This window comes from Sesamum indicum, linkage group LG10 (assembly GCF_026168435.1).
Source record: "Sesamum indicum cultivar Baizhima isolate 11 linkage group LG10, ASM2616843v1, whole genome shotgun sequence".
Taxonomy (NCBI): Eukaryota; Viridiplantae; Streptophyta; class Magnoliopsida; order Lamiales; family Pedaliaceae; genus Sesamum; species Sesamum indicum.
The window spans coordinates 3835757-3862377 of record NC_142666.1 but is presented as its reverse complement, the minus strand read 5'-3'; the positions used below and the strand labels follow the sequence as shown (position 1 = coordinate 3862377).

The 26621-nt window shown below is 31.8% G+C and overlaps 2 protein-coding genes across 2 annotated transcripts; both read right to left on the bottom strand.

The window, feature by feature from the left end:
• Positions 1–915: 915 nt before the first annotated feature.
• Positions 916–4661, bottom strand: LOC105172425 (calreticulin-like). The gene is made up of 14 exons (XM_011093839.3): positions 4490–4661; positions 3456–3563; positions 3119–3311; positions 2760–3018; positions 2607–2663; positions 2473–2520; positions 2293–2379; positions 2157–2214; positions 1998–2065; positions 1808–1903; positions 1636–1683; positions 1466–1495; positions 1281–1382; positions 916–1186 (listed from the first exon to the last, which is right to left on the bottom strand). Exons 1-14 carry the CDS (start codon positions 4608–4610, stop codon positions 1175–1177), a joined length of 1287 nt encoding a protein of 428 aa, XP_011092141.2. The 5' UTR covers positions 4611–4661; the 3' UTR covers positions 916–1174.
• A 4200-nt stretch (positions 4662–8861) lies between these two features.
• Positions 8862–13891, bottom strand: LOC105172427 (Peptide chain release factor 2). The gene is made up of 7 exons (XM_011093840.3): positions 13356–13891; positions 12567–12779; positions 10582–10683; positions 10278–10415; positions 9622–9926; positions 9388–9541; positions 8862–9301 (listed from the first exon to the last, which is right to left on the bottom strand). The coding sequence occupies exons 1-7, from the start codon at positions 13764–13766 to the stop codon at positions 9164–9166; spliced, it is 1461 nt and encodes a 486-aa protein (XP_011092142.1). The 5' UTR covers positions 13767–13891; the 3' UTR covers positions 8862–9163.
• Between the last annotated feature and the right edge of the window lie 12730 nt (positions 13892–26621).

The following is a 26621-nucleotide window of genomic DNA, read 5'->3' as shown; positions in this document are numbered from 1 at the left end:
AGATTATTTATTTTGTGCACAGTAAAAAAAAATTAAAATATTTTTTATAAAAATCAACAAGGGTAAATTTTACCTCACCCTCTAGGAGCTACATATTTATTTTTCATTTGAATAAGGTATTTGTAATTTTTCAAATAATAAAAAAATATTTATAATTATGTCAAACCTAAAAAAAAAAAATAGTTATAGTTTACCCTTTTATGTAAGGAATCTAAAAGATAGGTCACGAAAACCAAATGAAATGGCATATGTGCCTCAATTAATTGCATTTGCGCTGCATAGGTCCCAACAACTTCCACTTATTGTGTCTTGTACGCACACGCAATTGCAAAATCTCAATGAAGTTGGTAAACGGTATGAGGTGTTTGTAATAGTTTCATGGTGAAAATAAATTAGGGTTAATTATATTGTCATTTTACAATTTTTTTTATATTTTGATATTTAATTTTTTTTATTTAATTTACCATCTCAATTTTAAAAATTTTTACATTTTGTTCATTTATAATTGTATTTCAACCAAGTTTATTATCGAAAAAACATTAGATTCAATGCACATGTGATGTTTAAGAGTTATATGATATAATATTTTTCACATATGCAGACATGGGATATTTTTCCGAAAAAAATCAACAAAAAGACGATTATATATGATAAAATGCAAATTGCGCAAAATTGCGATGATAAATTGTCATAAAAGAAAGTCAATAATAAAGTGTAAAAATAGATATAATTCCATACGACAACCCGTTATAGAAGAATATTCGTAAAACGACCATTAATTTCGTCACAATATTTGTAATTATGACAACTCAGGAGAATTTGTTGCAGCAAGAATTAAAAACATCAGGAAGATAAACCACTCCCTATCCCACCCCACAAACAATAAAAAAATTAAATAAGTAGAAACTGGAAACGTTGCCTTACTAATTAGCATCAGCAAATTCCATAAATAAAAAACCAGAAAACATGTTTCTCTATTAGTTTTTCAAGAGCGAAATCACATGAAATCAAAGCAATTTACTTTCATGCACAGCGCCCAGCTGGTTTCTTTTACCTAAGGCTAAAAAGTAAAATAAAAAGGGAAAATTTTTGGACACTAACAGCCCAGGCATACTCAATTGAGGGCACAATGTCAGGAGGGAGTGAGAGAGAGAGATTACAATTCTCGAGCACCCTACAGTTCATCCTGCAAAAAGTTGGAAAAAAAGACAAGTGGAATTCCGTGAGAAGGGCAGATGTAGAGAATAGATTCGGAAGGAACAGGGGATTGCTGATCTTACATGTGCATGGACGTCCTCAGTCTCTTCTTTAGACTCTGATTTGGCATCATCATCAGCGTCGTCACCTTCAGCATCATCGGAATCATCCTCTCCATCCTCAGCCTGTCAAACAAATTGGTCAGGATACGACTATTTATAAAGACAACTCTACGTAACATAGTTGGGAAAATTAAATTGAGGCTTACATCAGAATCAGCTGGATCATTCTTTGATTCCTGAAAAGAGAAATTTGGTTGGAATACAGTGTCAGCCAGAGTAGGTTGTATGAGAGAATAAACCGTTATGTGGGATAATGTGTTTGAATAAACAGAATGATGCATTCACTTTGGGGATATTCCAAGTTAAGAAATCGTACCTCCTCTTCTCTCTTCTTCTCCGCCTCATCAAAAGCAGCCTTCTCAGCCTGAAATATCCAAAATATCATTTGTGTAAATGGGCAGTTTAACACTTCACCTCTCTTTCAAAGGGAAAATGTGATCCGAGAAATCTGGAAAGAAAATCAAATTTAAAAAACAAATAATACATACATCCTTTTGCTTGCCCCATGTTTCTTCCACTAGCTTCTTAGCATACTCAGGGTCATCAGCCACCAAGACATTGTCAAACAAGGTACCGGATTTCACCTGCAACATTGCACGATTGCTTAGTTCAGAGAGTGATACATTATTAAGATCTAAAGAAAAAACCTAGACTCAGAATAATGTAAAGATTCCTCACCTGCCACAACTCAATGCCTACATACTTCAAATTAGGGAAAACATAGAGATCGGGGTCATCCTTGAAGTCTGTAATCATGTTTAAAATTAAGATTAGCAATATGTGGAACTCTATCATAGTAGTGATACAACCTTAAATGCTCATGAGAGGTAAAATTACCTGGGTTATCAATCATTGGTGCCTTCCACTTGCCTTTGTAGTTGGGGTTCTTAATTTTCTGACATTGGAAAAGACTAGTAATAAGGGGTCCATTTAGTTGACAATACCAATAAAACTTAATTGGGAATTCACAAACCTTTGGCTTCCATGGGCCCTTGTACTCAGGGTTGGGAATGGTTGGAGCTGTCCACTCGCCATCCTCCTCATCATCCCAGTCCTCAGGCTGCAAACGATAAAGAGTTTTTACACAAAACATTAGCTACTAGCTTTTAGTGCATTGTATGCAGAAATAAATACTGGTAATATGATTTATTACCTTTTTCGCATCAGGATCGGGGATCTCCTTCGGGATGTCATCATAACCCTGTGGATACACATAGTTTTGAATTTTTTAATCAAGTCAATATAATGAGTTCCATTATAGAGTAGTACCCATTAAAGTCTATTTACCTCTGGCTTCTTGTCCTCTGGATCAGGAATGTATTCCTTATCATCCCAATCTTCAGGCTGTCATCGACGTGCAGAAAGGAAAATGTGCAAATCTTAAGTACTAGAACATACGCGATTCAACATAAGATGTAGCGCATAACTTGAGCAACAAACCTTTTTGGCCTCAGGGTCCTTGATCTTCTTTGGGGGGAGAATATCCCAGTCAGAGTACAAGCTACCAGTCTGCTTTTCCACATTGTCAATGAGGATGCTGTAAGTAGCATCAGGGCGGAGGATGAAAGTATAGACATGACTCAGTTGGTCAGTCTCACATGGAACTTCCTTCTTAATCAAGTGGTTTGTCTCGTTGTAGGTGAGAATAGCATGGACCTTTTTGGTGCTGTAGCCACAGATGTCGGGTCCAAACATGATACTGTCGTCAAGAACAATATAGCAAGTCAGCAATTTTATTTTGTTACCAAACCAAATATGAGAAAGGCATTCTGGGCAAAGACGAATGTATGTCGCATAACCTGTATGGGGTGTCGCCACCAAATTTTTTCTGGTCAACTTCACCACTGAGTAATTTCATGTATCCACCGCCACAGTCAAGCTTCTGCTCATGCTTGACAGAGAACTGGAAAACTAAGGTCTTATCTTTGTTGCTGAATTCAGGAAATTCAGCTGAGATAGCATAGAACCTATAGTCTTCACTTGTCTGGATACCTGTGATAGCAAAATTACACCACTTTAATGCTCTACAGTTCAGACTATGTACAAACCACGCATAATCAGAAAATCATACCAATTTCAACAAAGTATGATTAAATCTACATACAAACTGCACATAGTCCCAAATGATGTAATTACCTTTGTCGTCAGGGTCTCCGTTCCATTTGCCAGAGGTGTAATTCCACTCACCAGCCATGTTTTCATCTTTCTTCCAGTCAGATTTTACCCACCGACTCTCCCATCCATCTACAATATTCATCAAGCAGATCATCAGCACAAAACCATGAAAGGAAAAATCAATTAATTTTATCAATTACATAAAAGACAACAAAATAACTAAGCTCGGTCTTGATTATCTTGGGACAGTTATATGCCTATCTGTAACAGGAAGCACAACTATTCTGAACAAGAAAAATTGCCACCATGTTAACGCAACATGAAAGCTCCAACACCACAATTATTATGACATCAAGAAAAGCTTCATATCAATATGTTGAGATCTTACCCCATTTGGCACTTTCCAATTTTGTAAAAATTATATTAAGATCACTGCTAGCATAACAGCATCAACATCATGAAGAACACATAATTATCTGGTCTTCATTACAACTAGACAAGCACACATAGCACGTTTCCAACATAGGCGTCATTGATCTCTGTCTTTCAAAATTATCAAGAATGCACCAAAAGAAAGGCTGAAGTATCAGCTGTGACTAAATGCACAGTAGAAAGGACTAAAACATTAGCGAATGACTATATAACTGCACTATTTCCACACTCGAAATGTGTCCAATCAAACAATGTCACATTTCATAACTAAACATCACACACCTCGCACCATTTAATTCCGCATTTTCATAATAAAAGCATAAGCATTTAATAAACAATCTCAGAAACACTAGGAAAAAATATCAACATAAAATGGAAAAACACCACAGATCTGCCCCATTGGATCTCAATTTGACGTGAATCAAATCAAAGGATCACTCCCTCCATGATAAAACTCAGATCGAGACAAAACACACACAATCTAAGCCAAAGACCGATCATCCAAAACTAAGCCAGAAAAAAACCCATAACCAGAAACCGCAAATGAAAGCAAACAATTCTAACAGTACAAACACAATCCCCGCAGCTACAAGCTAAGTATAGAGAGAAAAAGAAAACAGTACCATCAAAGCGCTCCTCGAAGAACACTTTGGCGGAGGAGATCACGAGGAGAAGAGAGAGCGCAACAACTAGAGAGAGAAAATTAGGGTTCATGATCTGCAGTCTTCCCCTTGCAGTCGCCATGGGCTGTGTCTGTTATCTCTCAAGATTGGGAGTGAGTTGAAAAACTCTACAGTGGGAGTGGCGTTTATATAGCTTAGATTCTCCCCCACCAACTGCACTTCAGCTCTCTGTCTGACGTGGAAGAATTCACCGAATCAGAGTAAGCCACGTAGGTTACCATTGTCATTGATCTGACGTGGCCGGTGGCGATTGGAAACCAACACCATCTGCAGCGTCCCCTTACAGGTGGCGACACTTGTACGGCAAGGGCCTTAGTCCTAAATGTCTGATTTGCCCTTTGGATTTGGATTTCATTCTTATTCTGTGATAGGCTGGCTTGCTTGCAAGTCCAATTTTCTATTTCAAATCCTCCATTATTTTATTTTTAGAATAATAATATTTTTTTTATATTTAATATAATTCTTACATATTTGAAAATTTATATTTTATATTTTTAATATTTATTTTTTATTCAAGAAGCAGATTCATTTGTTAGTTAAAATTAATAGAATTTATGAATATAATAAAAAGATTTGGAATGAAATTCATATTTATCACGATTGATTTATTACTGACGTATTATAAGTCAAACAAATATTTCTTAATCAAACTATACTTATATATATTCACACGTTAATATATGTAGGGTAGTTTAATTATAATATATTTATTTGACCTGCAATAGCTTAGTAATTAGTCAATTGGAGGTAAATATGATTTTTCATTCAACTTTTTTGCTAATGTCGGCAAAATTACTAAAATTTGACTAATAAATAAATCTATTTATTACACAAAAATAAGCATCGAGAGTACTAGATTTAAACTCATCAAATAATAGAGAGTTTCACATGTAATTACACCAAACTTATTGAGAGGGAGGTATAATTATCCCTTTTTATTACATTTGATATACATATAAGGTTTGCACACTTACATTCCCTTTAAAAATTCTCGATTTACACCGACACACTTCCTTTAAGGTTTGCACAAAAAATACTGACATAAGTAAAAAAAAAAATTCGTAAATTTTTTATTTTTCCCTCATTTAATATTCTATATATATTTTTGTACTTATAAAGAGATAAATATAATATATTATATATATAGAGTGTGGTTAACATCATTATATTTTTTTTTTCATAATTTGAGCTGTTAGGAAAGGAACTCATCTAATATTAATATTTTAACATATTTTCAGTTTTAACTATTATTCAAAAGATGAATCTGTCATTACAACTTCATGTAGATGCAGATGGACGAAAATAGTTTATGATAATCAAGTCATGTGGACGGACCATCACAAATGAATTTATATATATAAGCCGTTATTTTTTTTTTAAGGACGGAGCGAAAGCAATTGAAAGTTAAGAATAACAAAAACACGTTTTCAATACTATTGAAACTAGCGAAAGGAGGTAAAAATAATCTATTATTGAATGAATTTCTAACAGAGTTATGAGTTACAAAACAAGAGTCCTAATTTTAGTGTAGGTAAAAAAAGCTCTAAAACTGATTAGCCCTAAAGTGCCCTACTACGGTAGCAATATTCCATAAAAATATCGGGCCCAAAAGATAACTATATAAAAAATATGTAAAGTTTATTGAATCATCAGGACAATATTCAAAATGATGAAATTTCATGACGATAGATAGCCTTTCATGATAAAGGTGGTGAGAGATTGGATTTTCCTCGAGAATGCTCGAAGCGGTGGGTGGCACGTTATTTCTCTAATCGAATTAAAAGTTATAACTGTTTAAAATTTTGCAACCAAAAACGCTAAATCATTGATCTACGTCTATTCAAACACTTTAAGAACACATCCACCCATTATTCTACGTCAATGAACTATCGTCTCTAAAATAAATTTTATTTGTACGAGCATGTCCGACGTTTCATTAATTAAATTAAATAAATAATACAAAGATGGAGAATATTCCATGGGTATTTCCCAATTTCGGAAACTCGTATTGTGATTCAATATCATTTTTCTATTTAAGTGGGGTTGGCCATATAACATGCATAAATATAATAATTAATAATAAATAATTAAACTTAAAAATAACCTTATTTTAGTCTAGAAAGTTCCATGATGGTCCTTGCTCGACTCTAACAACGGATAATACGAGGAGTGGTTGACATGCAATAGGACAAAACAATAGGCCCTAGCCGTCTGACTCATTTTGAACGAGACGACTTCTGATATAAATCCGTTGCAAAGAGCTGATGTGGCGTTGACTATTGAGCTATAACAATATTTTGGACCTAAGTACCCTCCAAATGAACAAATTACCTCGTATCAATGATTTAATTAGGGGGTAATTTATTTTATTTTTTAAACTATAATGGATAATTTGCTATTTTTTGTTATAAAGTTTTTTTTTTACTCATTTCTTATATCACATGAGGATAATTATATTTTTTTTTCGAAAAGGAGCATCGTAAAAATCGGAACGAAGCCTTAAATGTGAACAATGAGAAGTTCCGTCAAGTTGCTATAAATTTGACAACAAGCAATGAGATCCTGAGATAACATTTACCATGGTTAAGAGTCATGATAAATATTTTAACCTCATTATAAAAAATTACAATCAATAACCGTTGCATTGCACTGTCAATGATATTTATTACGGCTATTTATTTTAATCATGTCAATTAGCCGTGATTAAAAATTATATTTTTATTAGGAATATAAGTAGTACTAATTATTTTCAATGACAATTTCATGTACTAGTCGATAATAACTTTTACAGAACAATAGACACTACGAAAATTATAAAATTTATTACTGTAATAAAATAAAAATTCTTGTCGCTAAATATATATTATTACTGACAATATTACCATCGTCACTCTATTTTTTTCGCTATGCTTTTTTTTTTTTTGTAGTGAATACACAAATAAAATGCAATTCTTTGATCATCTTTTATCAGTAGATGAAAATTTACAACTATTGTCTACATTTTAATTGTTGTAGACTAAAATCCACGGTAAATGAATATTATTAATTATGGTTAAATAAAATTGATACAAAATTTAATTTATCCAATATGGTAAAAGTATTTGCAATGGCTCTTAGCGACACTCGCAAAAGAAATATGATTTTTCACTATAGTTAATTGCTAATAGTAAAAGGGAAAAAAATCGGTGATAGATACAAATTAACCACAGCTCCGCAATGGTTATTAATTATTGTTGCAGCAAGTGAGGTCAAAACATTAGCTATGACTAAAATCATAACAAATGTTTCGGACATAGGGTAGATTATTAAATTAATTTAATTAATAAAGTATTATTATTATTATTATATATTGTTCACTAAAATCTACATTTATATAAATATTTAAATTATAATGAATGAACTTAGTATATTATTTTTTGTATTATGATTTTAATTGAATTTTTTATTTTAAATTATAATTTTGTAAAAAATGTCTACATTCTTTTGTATTTTGATATTTAAACAAATATACTTAAGAACAAAATTATTTATTTTTTAGAGGGATGAAAAATGCAAAACCAAAAAAAAATCATTAAAAACAAGGTTAAATAAGTACATTGATCATGGTAATTTTTAAACACAACATAGGGACATTTTTATAAATTAACAGCAAAAAAAGGCCAAAACCTGTAAAAAAAATCATGCCTACCCACACCACCCGCGAGCGCACTCCAACTTTCCTTAATTTCTAACGAAAAGGGGGGTTTCCCACAAGTATTAGAAATCACAAGGGATTTTTTGCTTAATTTGAAACACAAAGGTGTTTTTAACTATTTTTGAAAAATACAAAGAATAAAAAGCAATTTGGCCTAATTTGTATAATAATGTCGATGGTTTTCAGAATATATATATATATATAATTTTTAAAAAAGTAAAAGCAATTTGTGTTATTGACGTTTTTTAGGGGTGTATGTATAATTATTCAAAAGTTAGAAATAATTTATACAAATAAATCATAAGTGAAAAAAAGATGTAAATGTGATTGTCCGTATTGTTATTCTTATTTTTCTTACTATATGAAGTGAACTATGGAGCCCCATTTTGAATTTCTCCTGTCTTTTCAATTTAGTTTTATCCAATCGATTACGAGAATCTCATCTTACATCCTATAATTTATGAGAAAATATTTCACATTTGATCCTTTTTCTTTTTCAACTTGTGTCATATACTCAAGATAAAAGTCCCATAGCCGTTGAGTTTTACGGGTTCTAATACACCGTTAAGTGATGGGAGTCGAGAGAACTGGGAAATGGAACAGAAAAACGAGAGGAGATGAACGAATTACCATCTTTTCCAGGGACGAAGTAATAACATATCGGCACCCCACATACATAGTTTACACCATCATTGATTCTTATTTCAAGAAATTAACTACTTAACAAATGGATGGTGGATCATATCCTGCCCAGAAAAAATGTCGTAAGCCGTATGAGCTTCTATAAGTTTCTGGTACAGCAAGGCAGCAAGCGTATCGTACTACTGACTGTATATGGTATAGCAATTTTCGCCATGAATCATCAGCCAGGACAAATTAATAGACCATAGTGTTCCAAACGTCATTGCTTGGCATGTTATTCATGGGTCTTCGTCTTCATTTTTGTCCAAGGAGGCAGAAAGATAGCTCAGGATAAAGCCATCAAGATCGCCTTGGAGCACAGAGTCAGGATCTGAAACCTCATAGTCAGTCCGATGATCCTTGACCATTCTGTAAGGCTGCCAAAAATGATTTTAACAAAACCAATCAGGGAGAGGAAGTGATATTTGTAAAGACTTTGATCATTAGAATAGACGATGCATACATGAAGCACATAAGACCGTATTTGACTGCCAAAATTTATGTCGGTTAGGGATTGTGTGTGCTCTGCATTTATTTGAGCTTGACGTTCCATTTCAAGTTGGTCCAATCGAGACTGAAGCACAGCCATGGCAGAAGCCTTGTTCTGATGCTGTGACCTGTTGACTGAAGAAATTTGTAACTTGAAACAAAAAGGATGAGTTTCAGATTAGATTTTGAATTGGATGGTGTTCCTCACCTTTCATTTTGACAAGAGGCGGTGATTCCAGTAGGAATGTGAGTGATCCGCACAGCACTCTCAGTTGTGTTAACATGCTGACCCCCAGCCCCGCCTGCTCGGAACCGCTCAATGCGTAGGTCAGACTCATTGATTTGAAAATGTGAAAATCCATCGCCTAGAATTGGTATTACAGCTACAGAAGCAAATGATGTATGCCTACGCTTGTTGCTGTCAAATGGAGAGATACGGACCAAACGATGTGACCCAACTTCAGCTTTGGCATATCCAAATGCATACTCCCCATCAACTTTGATTGTGGCACGCTAATAGACAAAAATAGAACCAAAAAATATGGAATAGATAGAAAAAATCAATTTTCAAGAAACGAATCATGACAATTAAAAAATAAAATGATGCTTCAACTTGAATTCTTTTTCTATAACATTGTATAGCACTACGGCCATTTAGCAAGGAAGACAAAACGTTAAATGTCTGATAAGCACTACCACCCATTCATGATTTAATCATGATAGATTAACTATTCCCAATGATCAATACACAGACGGAAAACCAAAATCAACTGCTAACATTAAGGGGAAGAGGTACAGCACAGATGCACATATTCCGTGTCTACATACTTTTCAATGATCAAAGTGTGTGTTAAGAACATGAACCTTGATTCCTGCAAGTTCGCCGGGCATTTCGTCCACAACAGTAACTCCAAAGCCCCGACCTTCGGCCCATTTCACATACATCTGCATGACCATTGAGGCCCAGTCCATGCTCTCAGTACCACCAGCTCCAGCTTGAACCTATTAGTAGAAAAAGTGGTGCAAACCATTTTTATTTTGCAAATGCAAAAAAGAGGTGTTTAGAATAAAAGGTAAAAGAAATTAAGTTCTTCCAAGCAGAGGATAAATGTTGAAAACAATTACGCTGCACTATATCAGTGGATTAGAAATCTCTGGTTAACTTCACCTCTATGAAGCAAGAGCACGAGTCATGTTCCCCAGCTAACAAAGCTTCAAGCTCTTTTTCTTTGATGTTTCTTCTCAGTGTAAGTAGAGCTTGCAATGATTCCTGAAATTAGAAGAAGAATGCGTTAGGTAACGACTGATGCAAGTTATTGAAGAAAGGCTAGGTTGCCTCTCTTTGCTGTTCATATCATCCCAATAAATTCAAAAACAACGTGATCATTCTATAAACATTGCAGCTTGGAGGGGATGGCTATTTGTCTCCAGTCAACTTGAAATTTGCAAAGAATAACAGCTTCCGATGATACTTCCCATCTGCTAGTCAATTTAATAGAGAATAGGTTTTGATGAAAGTACAAGGCTCTATAGACACAACAAAGCAAACAAGGAATGCGTGTCAACAAAAACTTTTTGTTTTATCAGTACACAAAATGTATGTTTATCAGGAAAAAAAAGTATAAATTCAAGTTTATATAATCTCAAACTCTCACCCTTGTATCTCAACACTGCTACTCTGACACGTTTTCTTAGCTTCAAACAACCACACAATTCAAGCATTAGGAGCCAAATAAGAAACTCTTGCTGATGATTAGATACTCCAAAAACTCATGAGAAAATTGTTAAGAATGGTAAAGAAATAGCAAATTGGTTTCACATTATAAAAATCAAAGATTCCTCAAGGAAGAAATTTAAATGAGGGTGAAAATATTCAAGTGTAACACCAGTTCACCCAATAATTAACTTATTTTATTTGATCTACTAATAAAATTACATAAAAGAAACATAAATCATTACACCTGATTAAAACTCAGTTCATTTGGCAGAACTTCAGGTAAGAATTGGACATAGTTTGCCACCTTGGAAGCTAAATGATCATTGGAATTAAGTTGACAAATTTTGTAGTATTGTTAAATTAAGGTAAATTATAACGGGCTCCCCTGAGGTTTTCCATAATTACAAATACCTCCCATTGTTTGAAAATTACAAATAGCTCACTGAAATAGAATACCCTAACAAGTACCCCGTACAATGCATTGTCATGGGGGGGTATTTGTTAGGGTTTTCGAAATTTCGGAGGGGTATTTGTGATTTTTCAAACAACAGAAGGTATTTGTAATTATGACAAACTTTAGAAAAGCCATTGTAATTTATCCTTAAATTAAAGAGTCGACATGTAACAGATCAAACTCCAGCTACCTGATGATAAGCAAGAACTACAAAATCTGTAGGTGTTCAGTTATCAAAACTAATACATTTAAATAGAAGAGTGATGTACGTAAGCAATAATATGCCAGGCATGATTACTATCACTTTCAGAACAATGTGTTCATTAATATGAATTATTTGGGCCGAAGAGATCAATATGTTTAAGTTCTTTTAAACTCAGAAATCTAAAGGACTTCAATTCCTGAGAACTTGAATTCTTCAATTTAAGAACACGAAATCTTTTGTACTCATGCCCTGTGCTTGACTGCATTCCTTCATAATCCATTTGTAAAAATGTACTTCTTACTGCTTTAGAATTGTCTTTAAGGAGACAACTCAACAGAAAGCATTAGTAAATTCTAAAAGCATACATCATATCTTTAATGCACACTGGTATGCAACAAACATGATAATTTATATTCATGTCCTTGATATCCCTATGAGAAATTTTAACGAGAACTTAAGACTGGATAATTCATCCAACAGGACCATAAAAACTGCAGTTATATGATTCATACCATCCTCAAGCATGCATCCCTAGAAACTCAAATTTCTGCTCATGTAATATAACAGAATCTACTTCAGGCACTCATATTAAAACGAAGGCAGAAACTAAATTTTTAGGATAGCACACCCATTACTATTTATTACACATACTCTACCAAAGGGAGAGGGGATAGTGATTCAGTTGGTAGTAGCCAAATTATAGAATTGCATTATGAGAAGTAGTGGAAAATATTTAAATATAGGATACGTGCCTAGAAAGAGAAATTGAGTCCCCACCGATTCCAGTTCTGCATCATTCTCTTCACGAGCAAGCTTTATCATATCGATGTGTTCAAACAGTTCTTGCTCAAAAGCATTAACCTCCTTCATTTTGACCATAATCGAACCATGCTCGCGGCTTATTTTTCCTGCACGTGCAGGATCATCCCATAGGTCTGCCTTATTCAACTGTTCTGATAATATCTCCAGCCGAGGAATTAATTTCCTCCACTGTCACCAAAAAGGCAAAAACAAAGAGAAAACAACTTTCACTACGGACCTTCTCAGAAAACTGAAAAAAATAGATTAAATCATTGCGAAAAAGTATGTGAAACATGGCAATTACTTACAAAATATTCCAGGAATTCCATGTTTGATTGCACCACATAAAACGAGCAAAAGCACAGAAATTTTACCACATTTAAGCAGTCATATTTCAAATCTACATCTATTTGGAATAGTAAAAAACTCTTAGACCATATTCATCAATTACATCCACCCAGTCGTGCTTATAACTAGCAACACCCTAAAAATATAAATGAAAGCTCATGTAAACTAAGACTCCATCCAAATCAGTACCAAAAAACGTTCTCTTAGCGTCAAGATTAAGAGAGAAGGAAGAATCACAAAGGTAATGCGCCATTCCAGAAAATCAAAATTTTACTCATTACAAAGACCGGGCACTCGGCCAATCAGACAGGGATATAAAGCCAAAAAAACAACATTTCTAACTTCTGAACTCAAATTCACGAAATTTCAACCAATGAAATCCAAATATACAGGATCCTGTTGGAATCAGAAACGTACTCGTAGGCGTTTCTTAATAAGGTGAATGGACTGAGCAATGGCAGCGGCATGGCTCTTCCAGTCACTCTCATTTTCATCATAAATGACCCAATTATTTGCAATGATACCTTCCACTGTCAACCCATCAGAAGTGGACGCCTCAACTGCAGCCTGCGAACTCAGAAAACGTGCAAAATTAGACCCACACGGCATCTTCCAATTCCCATGAAAATATGAAGAGAAACAATTATTTTTCTTGGCCAGGAACGCAGAATCAGAAGCTGAAACCGACTTATTATGCGTTGGAATAGGAGAATTGTGAAGATGGGGTTCGGAGAAAGAAGAGAATAAACGGGTGAGTAAACGGATTTTGAGGTCAAATTTGTGAAGTGATATGTTATTGCGTGATCTTTTCAGTACGAAAGATGACATTTTTCTGAATAAAATGCAGTGGGATTGATCATGAGAATTTCTTGTGTGTAGAGTTATGGGATGGCTGAGGTTCAGAAAGGGTTTAAGGGGGTAGGAGAATTTGGGGAAGGTAAAATTGTTAATGCTTTTAGACGACGCCGTATGCTGAAGAATGGATTTAAATTGCAATTCAGGTGGTAAAGATATATCAAGAATAGCCCACTTTAATGAGGGACATTTAAAAAACTGGCTTATTTATATTTATATTAATATATATATGATGTAAGCGGCCCGAAAGAACTTGGCTCAAATGAGGTTATAAAGTCCAAGTCAAACTCACCAGCACATGAAGAAGGTAGCCCCACTAGAAGAATTCTAGACTTGGCCCAAGAGGCGAACCCCGTAAACGCTTGCCAAATTACAGATCCATTCAAGGTCCAGTTAAAACAACTCAGGAGAAGAAATGCACCCTCAAAACTTATGACTCCTTAACCTAGAAGAACTCTCTGCAGAATAAGAGCTCTCCCTCAAACAAAGACGTATTGTTGTGTACTGATCAGATAAAGATAAGACAAAATCATGCCTTATCTATATGTATCTTGCCCCCTTTCCCATAAATATAGGTAGTATGTAGAGTCCCAACGGAAGGAGACGTACTCTCTATAAATATAGGTACAGTTCCCCAACGGGGACACCTTCCAAAATCTGAAAAATTGCTTCTACTCTTGCTATAAGCTATCAACTTACATTATAACCATAATTTTCTCAAGAATTTCTTACTTATATCTCAATTTCTCATTACGATTTATTTTTACGGTTATTTATTTCTAAATTCGTGATTAACTTTGGCGTCGGAGTAATTGTATTGGTGATTGGTTTTGAATTGACTAATTAGCAAGTTGTTTACTAAGTTAGGATATTGTAAATGATAATATTTTTTTGTTTACCTGGCTTATATTATTTAACTGGTTGTGTATTGTAATTATATTTTTTTAACCGCAAATGGCACAAAATGGTTTGTCAAATCGTTTATTTTTATATCGTGACTATTGTTTTTCATGAATGTATATATTTATACTGATATACAAAAAAATGCATTGTTCATTTATAGAGAGTAGTCTGTGACACAATAAAATCCAAAAAAAAAAAAATTAATGACGACAAAAATATTTATCCATTTACAAGACAAAGAAACCACGTATTGGTTAAGTGAAAATGAATTTTCAATAATTACCGTTTAAATTTCTTTTTATATCTGGTGATTAATATATTAAAAGAAATAGATTTTTGTTTTTAATATATTAGAAGTAATTAATTAATTTAACTAATAATAATAATAATAATATTGTGTTAAAAGAAATTATATTACAAGTAAAATTTTAACAATAAATATTTAGAAAATATTGGAAGATTGGAAGCTGGCAGATGGTAGACAAATACAATTGCGAGCTCCTTTTCAAAAACTTCTTCATCCCTCTTTCTTCCACCGCACAGATTGAAACCCGATTTGTGTTTTGAGTGTTTTGATTTGTGTTTTAGAAATAAAAAGAGAAAAATAAATATAAGTAAGAGTATGTTGAAAATAAATGGTATGTTTGAATTTGTATTTTGAGGTAATTTAAAATATTTTAAAATAAGTGGTATATATTTGATGCTGGAATTTGGAAGACATAATAAATCTCTATTCATTGTCAAACTATATCTCTTATATATATTTTTTTATATTTAATATGTATATATATAATATATTATATATTTAATGTTGTATTTTTTTGAAACAAAAATTATTGTTTATTGTCAAATCATGTCTCTTTTATATTATATATATAAATGCGTATATATATGTATTATTATATAGAAAGTTAAAAAAAATATACAAATAAGATGTAAAAACACAAAAACAAACATTACGTGTGTTTTATCTTATCTCGAAAAATGCAAAAACATGCATCCAAATATAGATATTTGTAGCTTTTTTGTGATCTCTCATATACAGGAAGAAGTTGACAAATTGAGAAGAAAAGGTAAAGATTATTCTACCTACACCACCGCCGAGGAAGAGAAGGCCGGATTTGCAGCTGTCGGAAGATATTAACAACAATAATGCGCAGAACCCAACTTCTAATAGGGAAAAACAGGAATTGAATTAAAAATATATATATACTGATTCGACAACAACAGTCCGTTACAAATTCACAGTCTTATTTGACATATATATTCCTATACAAAATTGGAAACACACTAGTTTCACTCTATTCTCGAATCTCGACTGCAGTACACGGTCGGAAAACCGACCCTATTAGTTGGATTACGAGGAGGCATGAACCGATAAGGGACAACGTCAGCCGGATTATTAGGCATTTCCGATAGGACAACATTATTCACCACCGGCCCTGTCACTATGGGGTCGTTGGGTGTTGAAGGAGGCGGCAGCAGCTGGCAGTTCATAGCCTGTGAGCAAAAACCATGTAAACGTTGCACGTTATAACTTTGATTTCCATTGAGCATCCAGATGCGACTAGTGCTTGTTGTATGATTGATTTGATAGTCGGTTCGTGATTGACACGGATCGTCAGGGGGATACATTGTCGAACGCATTGATTGGACGTGTGCTGCGATGGTTGATTCATCCGGGCACACAACTTGAGGGTCCCCCAGCAAATGCTCCTCGATGTTATTCAACGCCATAGCGACCCGGTGGTAATTGCTAGAAGTGATCATGGCCATGTTGTCTTGTGTTTGTGAGGAAACAAGTTGTGGCCTTCCAATGCCAACATTAATATTTCTCCAATCAATCCCTTGGTTCCCAGCAGTGTACGTGTCCATCTTTCTCGACAATTCATTTTGCAACGCTACATTCAGAACTGTCGTAACAATGGTAACTTAAATTAGCTGGCGAAACGACTCAAAATCCATAGGTGTAAAACTACAAATTTCACACAACATAGTACCTGTCATAGCCAGACTTGGAGTGTGTCTGGCAGGAGTTGCTCTTGTTGACATTGTCTGATGAGACTGGTAGGGATACTGCATCACTGCTGATGATGCAGACGACGAGTTGCAAGTACGTGGTAAGTGTTGATCTCCAAACAACCATTCTAAGTCGAAACACGGCGATTCTTGGCTTGGAAATGGTTGCTGACTTAATTCAAGAAGGCGACTGTCACATGACAAAAGCTTTTGGTAGTGACTGTCGAGCGCTCCAGGAGGGAAGACAACAGTGTGTATCCTAGTGATCGATGACGACGAGAAATAACATGAAAACTTGCATAACAGTTAAGCGAAGCATAAGCGTTAATTCCTAAGTTCCAACATAGACACCTGAAAGTGGAGGCTTGATGGTCAGTAAAGTCAGGTACGAGGTGCCAAATAGTATGCTTTCTTGGTTGGGGATCGGTTTCTCCGTAGAAGGAAGGCGGCTTACTCAACTGCACGCACAAACTATGTCAAGTCAGTATGCTCACAATCAATCATTAGATTTAATCGTAATTTTAGTCATTTGATATTTTGGTTCTATCACTTATTAGGATAACAATTTATTTAGTTCTCTTTGTTTTTCAATTTTCACGATTTCATGACAAAATCGGCCAGAATTTTCAAAGTTGATTGAAAAGTAACAATTTTCCAGTCAATTTTCATCACTTTCTGACTGATTTTGTCCTAAAATCGCATAAACTATTAACTGAGTAATTATAGAACCAAATTTCCAAAAACATATAGTTATTACAGGATAAAAAATGGATTCAAAGTTAACGACTCATTCAGATACATCACTTACTGTAAAAGACTGGGAAAAAAGAACCTAGGAAAAGTAGAAAAAGACAAGGCATATATATGCATTAACCTCAATTTGAAGAATTCCAACTTCGTTATCTTGCATGGTGGCTTGAATGGCAGAAATATCAGACCACACCATTTCGATTTTGTTCTTCAACGCGCGGGCAAGAATCTCCCAAACTATTTTTTTCTTGGCGTAGTACAATTTTGCTACCAAATGTCCCTCATGTCTTGAGCTCATCTGCGCAAAATCTCACATATATATGTCATTAATTATCCATAAATTAGGGGGGGGGGGGGAGTTGAGAGTACTATAAATACATTCATACCTCCCAAGTTCCAATTTTTATATATGTTATGGGGAAATTGGAGGCCTTTAGTTTCGGGGACATCGGCAGAGATGGCAGGTTGTCCGTTCTTCTTCTACGCCCTCTAGGCCTTTTAGGCCGGTAGCGGTCCGAGCTCCGCTCGTCGTCGTCTCTTGAAGGACGTGCTTGCGACAATGCAAATAGTGTGCTTTCCAACAGTTCTTCAAAGGAAGGTGTTCTTCTTAGTGTAAGGCCGATAGGGCTCGACAACTCAGGACCAATTTCCTACAAAAAAAATACAGATGAAAGAGATAGAAACACATACACTATGTTTGTTTTCATCTTTTCTTATTTTTCGAAACATCATAAAACACACCCAATATTTGTTTTTGTATTTTTATATTTTATTTATATTTTTTTTTTTATTTTTCAATTTTTTATATATAATATATATATATGTACACATATACATAATGTAAAAAAGACATAATTTGATAATAAATAATAATTTTTATTTCCTAAAAATACAATATTAGACATACAATATTTATATATACATATTAAAAATATATATAAAAAAATATAATTTCACAATGAACAATGATTTTTGTCTACTAAATTACAATATCAAACCTACACCACTTATTTTAAAATATTTTAAATTACCTCAAAACACAAATACAAACACACTATCTATCTTCAATGCACACTTATTTATCTCTATTTTTTTCTCTCTATCTCTAAAATACAAAATAAAACACTCAAAAACACAAATCCAAATAAAACGATAAAACCCGTTCCACAATTGCGTCTGTTGTATACTTCATTATATTTTTTTCAATTGTAAAAAAAAATATACACTATTATATTTGTCTATTTAATTGTAATTTTTAAAATTAATATAATTTTAATATTATGATTTTTTGAATTTTAATAGGTTGTTACGAATTTAATTTTATATAATTAACTTATAAAAATAAAAGATTTGTGTCGTGATTATCACAACACCAATTAAAAAAAATAAAAACACAAAACAAAAAGGTGGGTGTCGTGAAATTGAATCACGACACCAAGCATTTATGCTGAAAAAGATAATTTTTAATGTCAAGTCGTGATCTTAAATGTATTTTTTTATTAATAAAAATATAAATAACTCATCATCTATGGATCCCAACTTTAGAAAATTAATTCAATTAAGTTTGTAAGCAAATGCAGAGTTGCATGCACATGCACCAAATTCATGACGACAGAAACCCCCAAAACCCTACAAATCCATGTCCATACACACATCATCAAAAATCTGCAAGAAAAAAGGAAAAGAGAACTAAAACAACAACCTTCAGACTAAACGCAGGTGAACGTCCAATAGCAGAGGCGGGAGAGTGCTGATCAGAACTTCCAACTCCAGCAGCACTGTGGACATTGATACTCTGATTCCCGGGCTGATGAGAATTCAGGTTGTCCTGAAAATCATCATACAACCCTTCTTCTTCTTCTTCTTCTTCTTCGTCCAACGGATCAATGACTTCTCCTCTACCCGCCATGTTTGTGTTCGACGAGAACTCTGAATTCTTCGGGTTTTTGTAGGTTCTTATTGAACCCGCTATGTGGAAAAAAGCCCGCCTAATTTATTTTTTCATGAATGTTCTGGCTCTATTTTCAAACATCTGTCTGTTTGGATACGTATAGACAGATGTATATAAATCTTGAGAAGAGAGAGAGAGGGAGGTGGTGGTAGATATAAAGTTGAATTTTAAAATAAATTACATCCGTATATATAATAACTAGATACTCTACTAGGATTAAAAGTAGAATTCTAATTGAACTAAAAGACTTAAGGAAATAAAATTATAGTCCTAGTTAAACTCTTCATTTATCAAAAGTTAGTCCAAGCAGCTCTAAATTAATTCTTGCAAAAAATTGAGTTTGAGTTTTGTCTGAATTTTTATTTTGGTGCTTTTCTTCATTTTCCATTTCATTTGTCCTAATGCTGCAAAATAATATTTAATTAGGAGCATTTGGTCACAAAATAGGTCAAAATATTACATGAAATAAGCACAAAATGCGATCCTATCAACTTCTGATAATCTGCAAATACTTGAGTTTAGATTTGGCGGCAATTATAAAATTTTATTAAAAGAAAAAGGTAGTCAAGATCAATAAATTATATTTTTATGTTCACATTTCATATACTAGTCGTCGTGCATATGCACTTGGTCCCGCGAGTATAGAAAAAAAAAATTACGATATGAGATTAAAAGGAATTTTCAGAAAAAAAAAAAGGTGAGGTCAGATATGTAATTATAATTTTATTAAAAATATAGAATTTATAAGAAAAATAAACATGAAGAAATTTGCAGACAAAAAAAAATGGAGTAATGGGTGAGAAAAACTGTGAAATTATGAGATTATATATTAATTTTTTTTTAAAATTACTATTTTAATCAAATTTATTTTGAAGAAAATAAATAAATTTAATATGAATATTCAAAAATTGGTACGACAATAGGTTTTCTTTTATAATAGTATAGATGCTAGTTATTGGAGCACACTTGATGATATAATTTAATTTTTCTATTATTTGAATTAACTATATATAGAAAAGAAAATTTTAATTAAATAATGATTTATATTAATATTAAATGTGCATGAAAATTATATATTTATTGAAAAATTTAAAAAGATGGTCATTTTATACAATAATAAATATATTTGGAGGTATTTTAATCAATAATGTATACTTCATCAACAAATAATGATTACTCTGACTTTGTCGCACTAATAAATAGTATAAATTTTAGATATGTATATATCACAAAGATCACTCCTCTTAAATATTTAATTTAAAATACAAAAATGTATCAAGAATTTCCTGTACGACATTGTCAAGATGGACACTCATCATGGGATCAACGTTTGATTCATGTGTCTAAGAATTTTTACTTGGTAATAACTCTACAAGAAGTGGATTTATTTTTCTAAGTAGCTAAAGAAAAGAAAATTAGTAATATATATATGGAGATGGTGTGTGAGAAGAGGACTGTCCACTTGTCATAAACCCTTTTTAATTTGGGTAAAATTATATTTTTGATCTCATAAGTTAAGAAATCGACATATTTAATCCCACGTTCTTTGAAATTGCACACTTGGTCCTAAAATTAAAACTTTTTGACATATATAGTCCCAAATGATGTTTTCCGATAAAAAATTAATGGCACACGCACATGATGTAAGCGTGCTCGTTAATTAACGGGACTTTTTGAAGGGAAGCGTGGGACTAAATGAGTAATTTTAGAAAAGTATAGGATTAAATGTGTTGATCTCTCTAACCTACGGGACTAAAAGTATAATTTTGTCTATTTGAATGGTATGTTTCACTCTTATTTTAAGAAAGAAGATTGCAAGTCAGATAGATTTTCGAGCAAGAGGGAGCTCCTCAAGGGTTGAATGCCAGTGTTGAAGAGCTTGGTGTTAAGTAACAGTTCGCAATCTTGAATTCTATAGATTTAGTTCGATAAAAATGCAAGCAACCCCTTGTGATATCGCAAATGAACAAATTACTACTACAAGAAAACAGGGTATCAGAGATCAAAATTTAGAGACGGAAATAAATTTGTCTTTGATAAAGACGGATTTGGAGACCGAACTCTTTTTTTATGATAAATTATTAATAATTTTTATTTTAGAGATGGATTTATAATTTTGCTAAAATATATTATATTCCATCTCTATTTCCGTCTCTGATACTGTTAAATGATTGCTTAAAAATCGAGATGGCTGGGACTTGGTTATTTTTGTTTGTATTTTCGTAGCTAATTTTTTCTTTAATTTAGCCACGGAAATTTTCGTCTCTGATGGTGTAAATAGGAATTTTTTTTATTTATGAAAATATTAAAACACAAAAATAAGAATGCTTTTTATTTATGAAAATAATAATTCAGTTGTAATTATATGACATGATAATATATATATATTTGTATAATTATAGTGTATTATTTAATTTTAATTAATTACAATAAAACTAAAAGTAAACTTTTTATTAATTTTTTTTATTTTAATAAAAAACACACATTCCTCTTAATGTTTTTTCTCATCAGCAAAGATTTTGAGCTCAACTCGAGCTGAAAAATTCGAGCTCGAGTAGAGCTCAATTGTGTCTGTTCATAAGCTCGCGAGCTTTTTCTATTTTTTTTATATATTTTTATTTTTAAATGTTTTATATATTTTATTTTATATTTAATATTTGATCAATTTTATAATTAAAATTGATCATATATTATAATTATTAATCAATAACATACATTTTATTTTTGGATAATAATAGTGATGGTTGAATAATTTTAATTATTATTTTATTATATATATAATTAAATCAAAAATTTTAATCAATAATTACGATATCTTAAAATCTGGTTACTCGATTCACACCAAATTTAAATATATAAGACCGTGTCCATTAGATCATATCGGACGGCTTGATTTAAAATCACATGGCCTGATTCTACGATACACCGACTTGAATGATTATTCTTATCTTCTGAGTACGATATCTTGACATCCTTACACCCAATAAGTCTAAAACTTTACCAAGTGTATTTTTCTGTAAGTATGATCATATCTAACGGTCTGATTTGAATTTTGATGGTCCGATTAACTTATGTTGTTCAACAATGTAAGATGATAGTTACATCAATGTAATACTAACGTTTATAAATATATAAATTTACTACAGATTGTTAACATACATTAATCTCAGCTATAAAATATTTTTATATGTTATATATTATATATAAATAACTAATATATTTAATATTTATTTAATTTATATAAAATAAATTATAACAGTAAATATATATATATATATATAAATAACTAAAACAATCCAATTGACTACTTTGACTCCTTAAAAGAACCCAATAGTAGTACATGTGAAATGCACTTCTTGTTGGGAGAAATTGTTGAAGCCTGACATGTAATTATCTCACCGATTTTGTAGAATGCATGTTCTGCATATCCTCTAGGTGTGGGAGAAATTCGAATGCTTTCAAAGTGTTTTTTAAAATGCCTAATTGAACTTGCCCTATGTTTTTCTCGTTCAAATATTTATTTTTTTTACTGAAATATGCTGAAAATTGAAAGACTTGGTTGATTGACATGCGAAACTTTTGTAATTTGTTAAGTTGTCGTCGTCGGTTTTCTCAATTTGTATGAAATCTTATACTTAAATCAACTATTATGCATTTTGTATATAGGGGAAGAATGTCGACGATTTTTCTGCTTTGTTTAGCATTATTTGACTGACAAAATGGTAAATTAAAAATAACCTAAAATGATTCATCGATTTTGTACATTTGATGGGTATACCCCTTAATGAAAAAATAAATAGCGATTTACCTCATTGTATTTTTAAAAATACAATAAGTTACCCCCTATAATTTTTAAAATAAAGCAATTTACCTCTCTATATAAGTTCGTCTAGTATTTGTTTGTTTAGAATTTCTTCTTAAAATATTCAAAATTTTCTAAAAAATATTTTATGTAAAGTACAAGCAATATTTGTAACTATGTAAACTATAAACGAATTGGAAAATTGAAGTTTCTTTTTTCATTTAAAAAAAGGAATTAATTTAAACATTAAAAATAGTTAAATAATTTAATTTATTTTTTTATATCATTTTCTTTTTTAAGACTTCACGTTGGATACAAATTTAATTTTATTAGTATAACGATATTTTAAAAATTACAACTATTAGTACACTTTATGAACATGATGTCATTTTAAGCATTCAAAGATGAAGAACTTTTCTGAAAAAACCAATACATAAAAAATATAAGTAAACGTGAACTAAAACGATTATATAAATTTTCGATAATTACACTTTAGGTCCCATAGATCAGGAGTAGACACATTCCATCCCATATTTTTATCAGATTACACATTTAGTCCCACGTATGCTTCCCTGTCGTTAGTTTTTTTTTATGGTAAACGTCATCTAGGACCAAATATGTTAAAAATTTTCAATTATGGGACTAAATGTGCAATTTAATAAAGCGTGGGACTTCCTTAATCCATAAGATCAAAAGTGTAATTTTGCCCTTTAATTTGTATAGTACTACTACCACTAATATAATTTTGAATTTTTAAAATAATTAATTATCAGGATTAAAAGATAAAAATTCGTGTCCAATACTAATAAATCATGAATATTGCATAACTACTATTAATTATTTTTTTGCAAACGAGGCCAAAATATTAACCATAACTAAAAAAATATAGAAAATTATTTATAGGTTATTCTTTAACCATGACAAATATTATTAATTAAATCATAATTAAAATTTAAGTTTTTGCATTGGTTAAACTGTGATAAAAAAATAATAATTTGATTTTGAAAAATGTTCAGTTCTCCAACTTTGTAAATACATAATATTGTGCACCAATTATAATTCGTATCTTGCAATTTAATTAATTCTATAACTCATTGGAAGAAATTTACATTTAATCATAACTAATTATTATAATTAAAAATAACTAAGCATAGTTAATAGTGATCATTAATTACGGCTACACAATAGTTGTTGATCATGATTTTTGTTAATGTGGCTAAAATATTTATCAGGACAAAAACATAAGCCATAGCAAATTTCTATGGTGGATAATTTAAAATTTTGCACCGAACCACGATTAAAAATAATTAAAGTAAATTATACTCTCACAGGGTTTCTCATAATATAAATATCCATATTGTTTGGAAATCAATACCTCCCTAATTTTAATAGCCGTCTGAAAACTATCCCAGTTCATTAGTATCTTTTAGGTTTTTATTCATTTTTTTTGTGAACTAATCAAAATGCACTTGCGAACTATGAATTATAATTTTATTTATTTTTAAAAAATAAATTTATTTATGAATTAAGTTGATAATTTTTTTTATAATTTTTAGATCCACATTGTCTGACTTTTTATATGTTTTTTTAATCTTTTTCAAAAAAAAAAAAAATATTTACAAGGGCAAAGTTGAAAATTTCAAACCTTCATCCATAGATTACATTATTCAATCAAACATTAGAGGGGTATTCGTATTTTCTAAACAACGACGAAAGTTATATTAATAATAAATTTTCTTCTAGTAAATTCAACATGTATGACTGGTTTTAAATACTGTCCAATCGATATGAACTCGTATCATAACACATTTCAAAAGCAATGAAACTATAAATTAATTAGGAAGCTGAGATCATTAAAAAAAAAAAAAAGATTTCTTGACCCGAAAAAAGTGCGATTTGTAACTTTTAATCCACACAAAATAAAATATCTGACAACGAACGATAACAATAACAATTATATACTATTCATTAGTATGTGATAATTATATCAAATCAACACATGCTATTAAAGTAGAACTACACCTATTATTAAAGTATAATAACATTTAAGTACGTTCGTGGAGTTTGAACCCATTAGCCTTATAATTATAGAGCCTCAACTTCGCCAATTGAGCTAGATATTATCGACTGGATGTATTTTTCTTCTGAAATGTTGTTTCTTTGTAAGTTTAGGGGAAAGGAAATAGAATGGGCTTCTTAAAATATTGATTTTAGTCGAGGTTACGACGAGGTATTGGGTCTGTGGTGGCCTATTAGGTATATGATGGTCCAAGCTGTATATGTGATACACTGATGACACCAAGTTGCACGTGGGGTCGACTGATGACCATCAACTAGAGTTGCCTTGAAACATCAAGTTAGACTTATTGGGTTAACCTCTTGAACATTTATATAGTAACATTGTGGTAAAGAATGTAGTCCACGCTGTGATGGCCCTTAGATGCTTTAGCATCAATGATTATGATAATGGATTCTCAAATCGATCGGACTGGGTCCAATCATTACAATTCCAAACTGATGTAGACAAGCATCACGCGTTCATTGCAGACAAGAAGCTTGTAAGTCCCAAGGCCTCATTTTTCTAGCAAAGCGTATTTTCAAAACAAAATTATGAGGCTTGTACGAAATCAGAACAGACAATACCTCACACAACAGTGTATCGATAAAATTGTAAGTTACGTCACATATTATTACTTTTATAAACAATAAATAAAATTAATTTCAGCTTTCATCTAAAATTTAGTTGTGGGCTTTGAGGGACTATATATTTTCCATAACAATTTGCATACAAATTACACTATACATATATGTTGGTACTTTCAAATTCTTGATATGGAAAAATGAAATGAACTTGTTAAGTTATCATCCCTAGCAACTTTTATTTGAAATGGGTCTGATTATTTGAAATGTCAAGACCCTATTTTGCCAAGTAAAGATCAATTATGATCACAGTGTTTCGATCCGTTTTTTGAGTGGTTTGTTGTGTTCTATAAAGAGAAAGAGATAATCTAGACGTGTTTTTGTCTGAAAACCAATGATAAGGTGGTGGTTGATATAAAGACTTCTGATAATCTTCAAACACTTGGATTTAGATTTGGCGGCATTTATAAAATTTGTTGTGTTTTATGGAGATAGAGAGAGAAAAATAAAAATAAATAAATAAACGTGTGTTAGAGATAGTATGTATGTTTAGATTTAGAAATTTTAGAAAAATAAATTTATTTTGACAGTGAAAATAGCTGTAAAAATTTTTATTTCGTCTCTTCTTTTTAAAAAAATATTGTTGTAATTTATATTAATAGATTTATAGAAATATATTTGTATATTTATTTAATGTATAGAAAAATATGCATTAGTTATTTATAAATATTTATTTAATTATTAACGATTTGATAATAAGAAA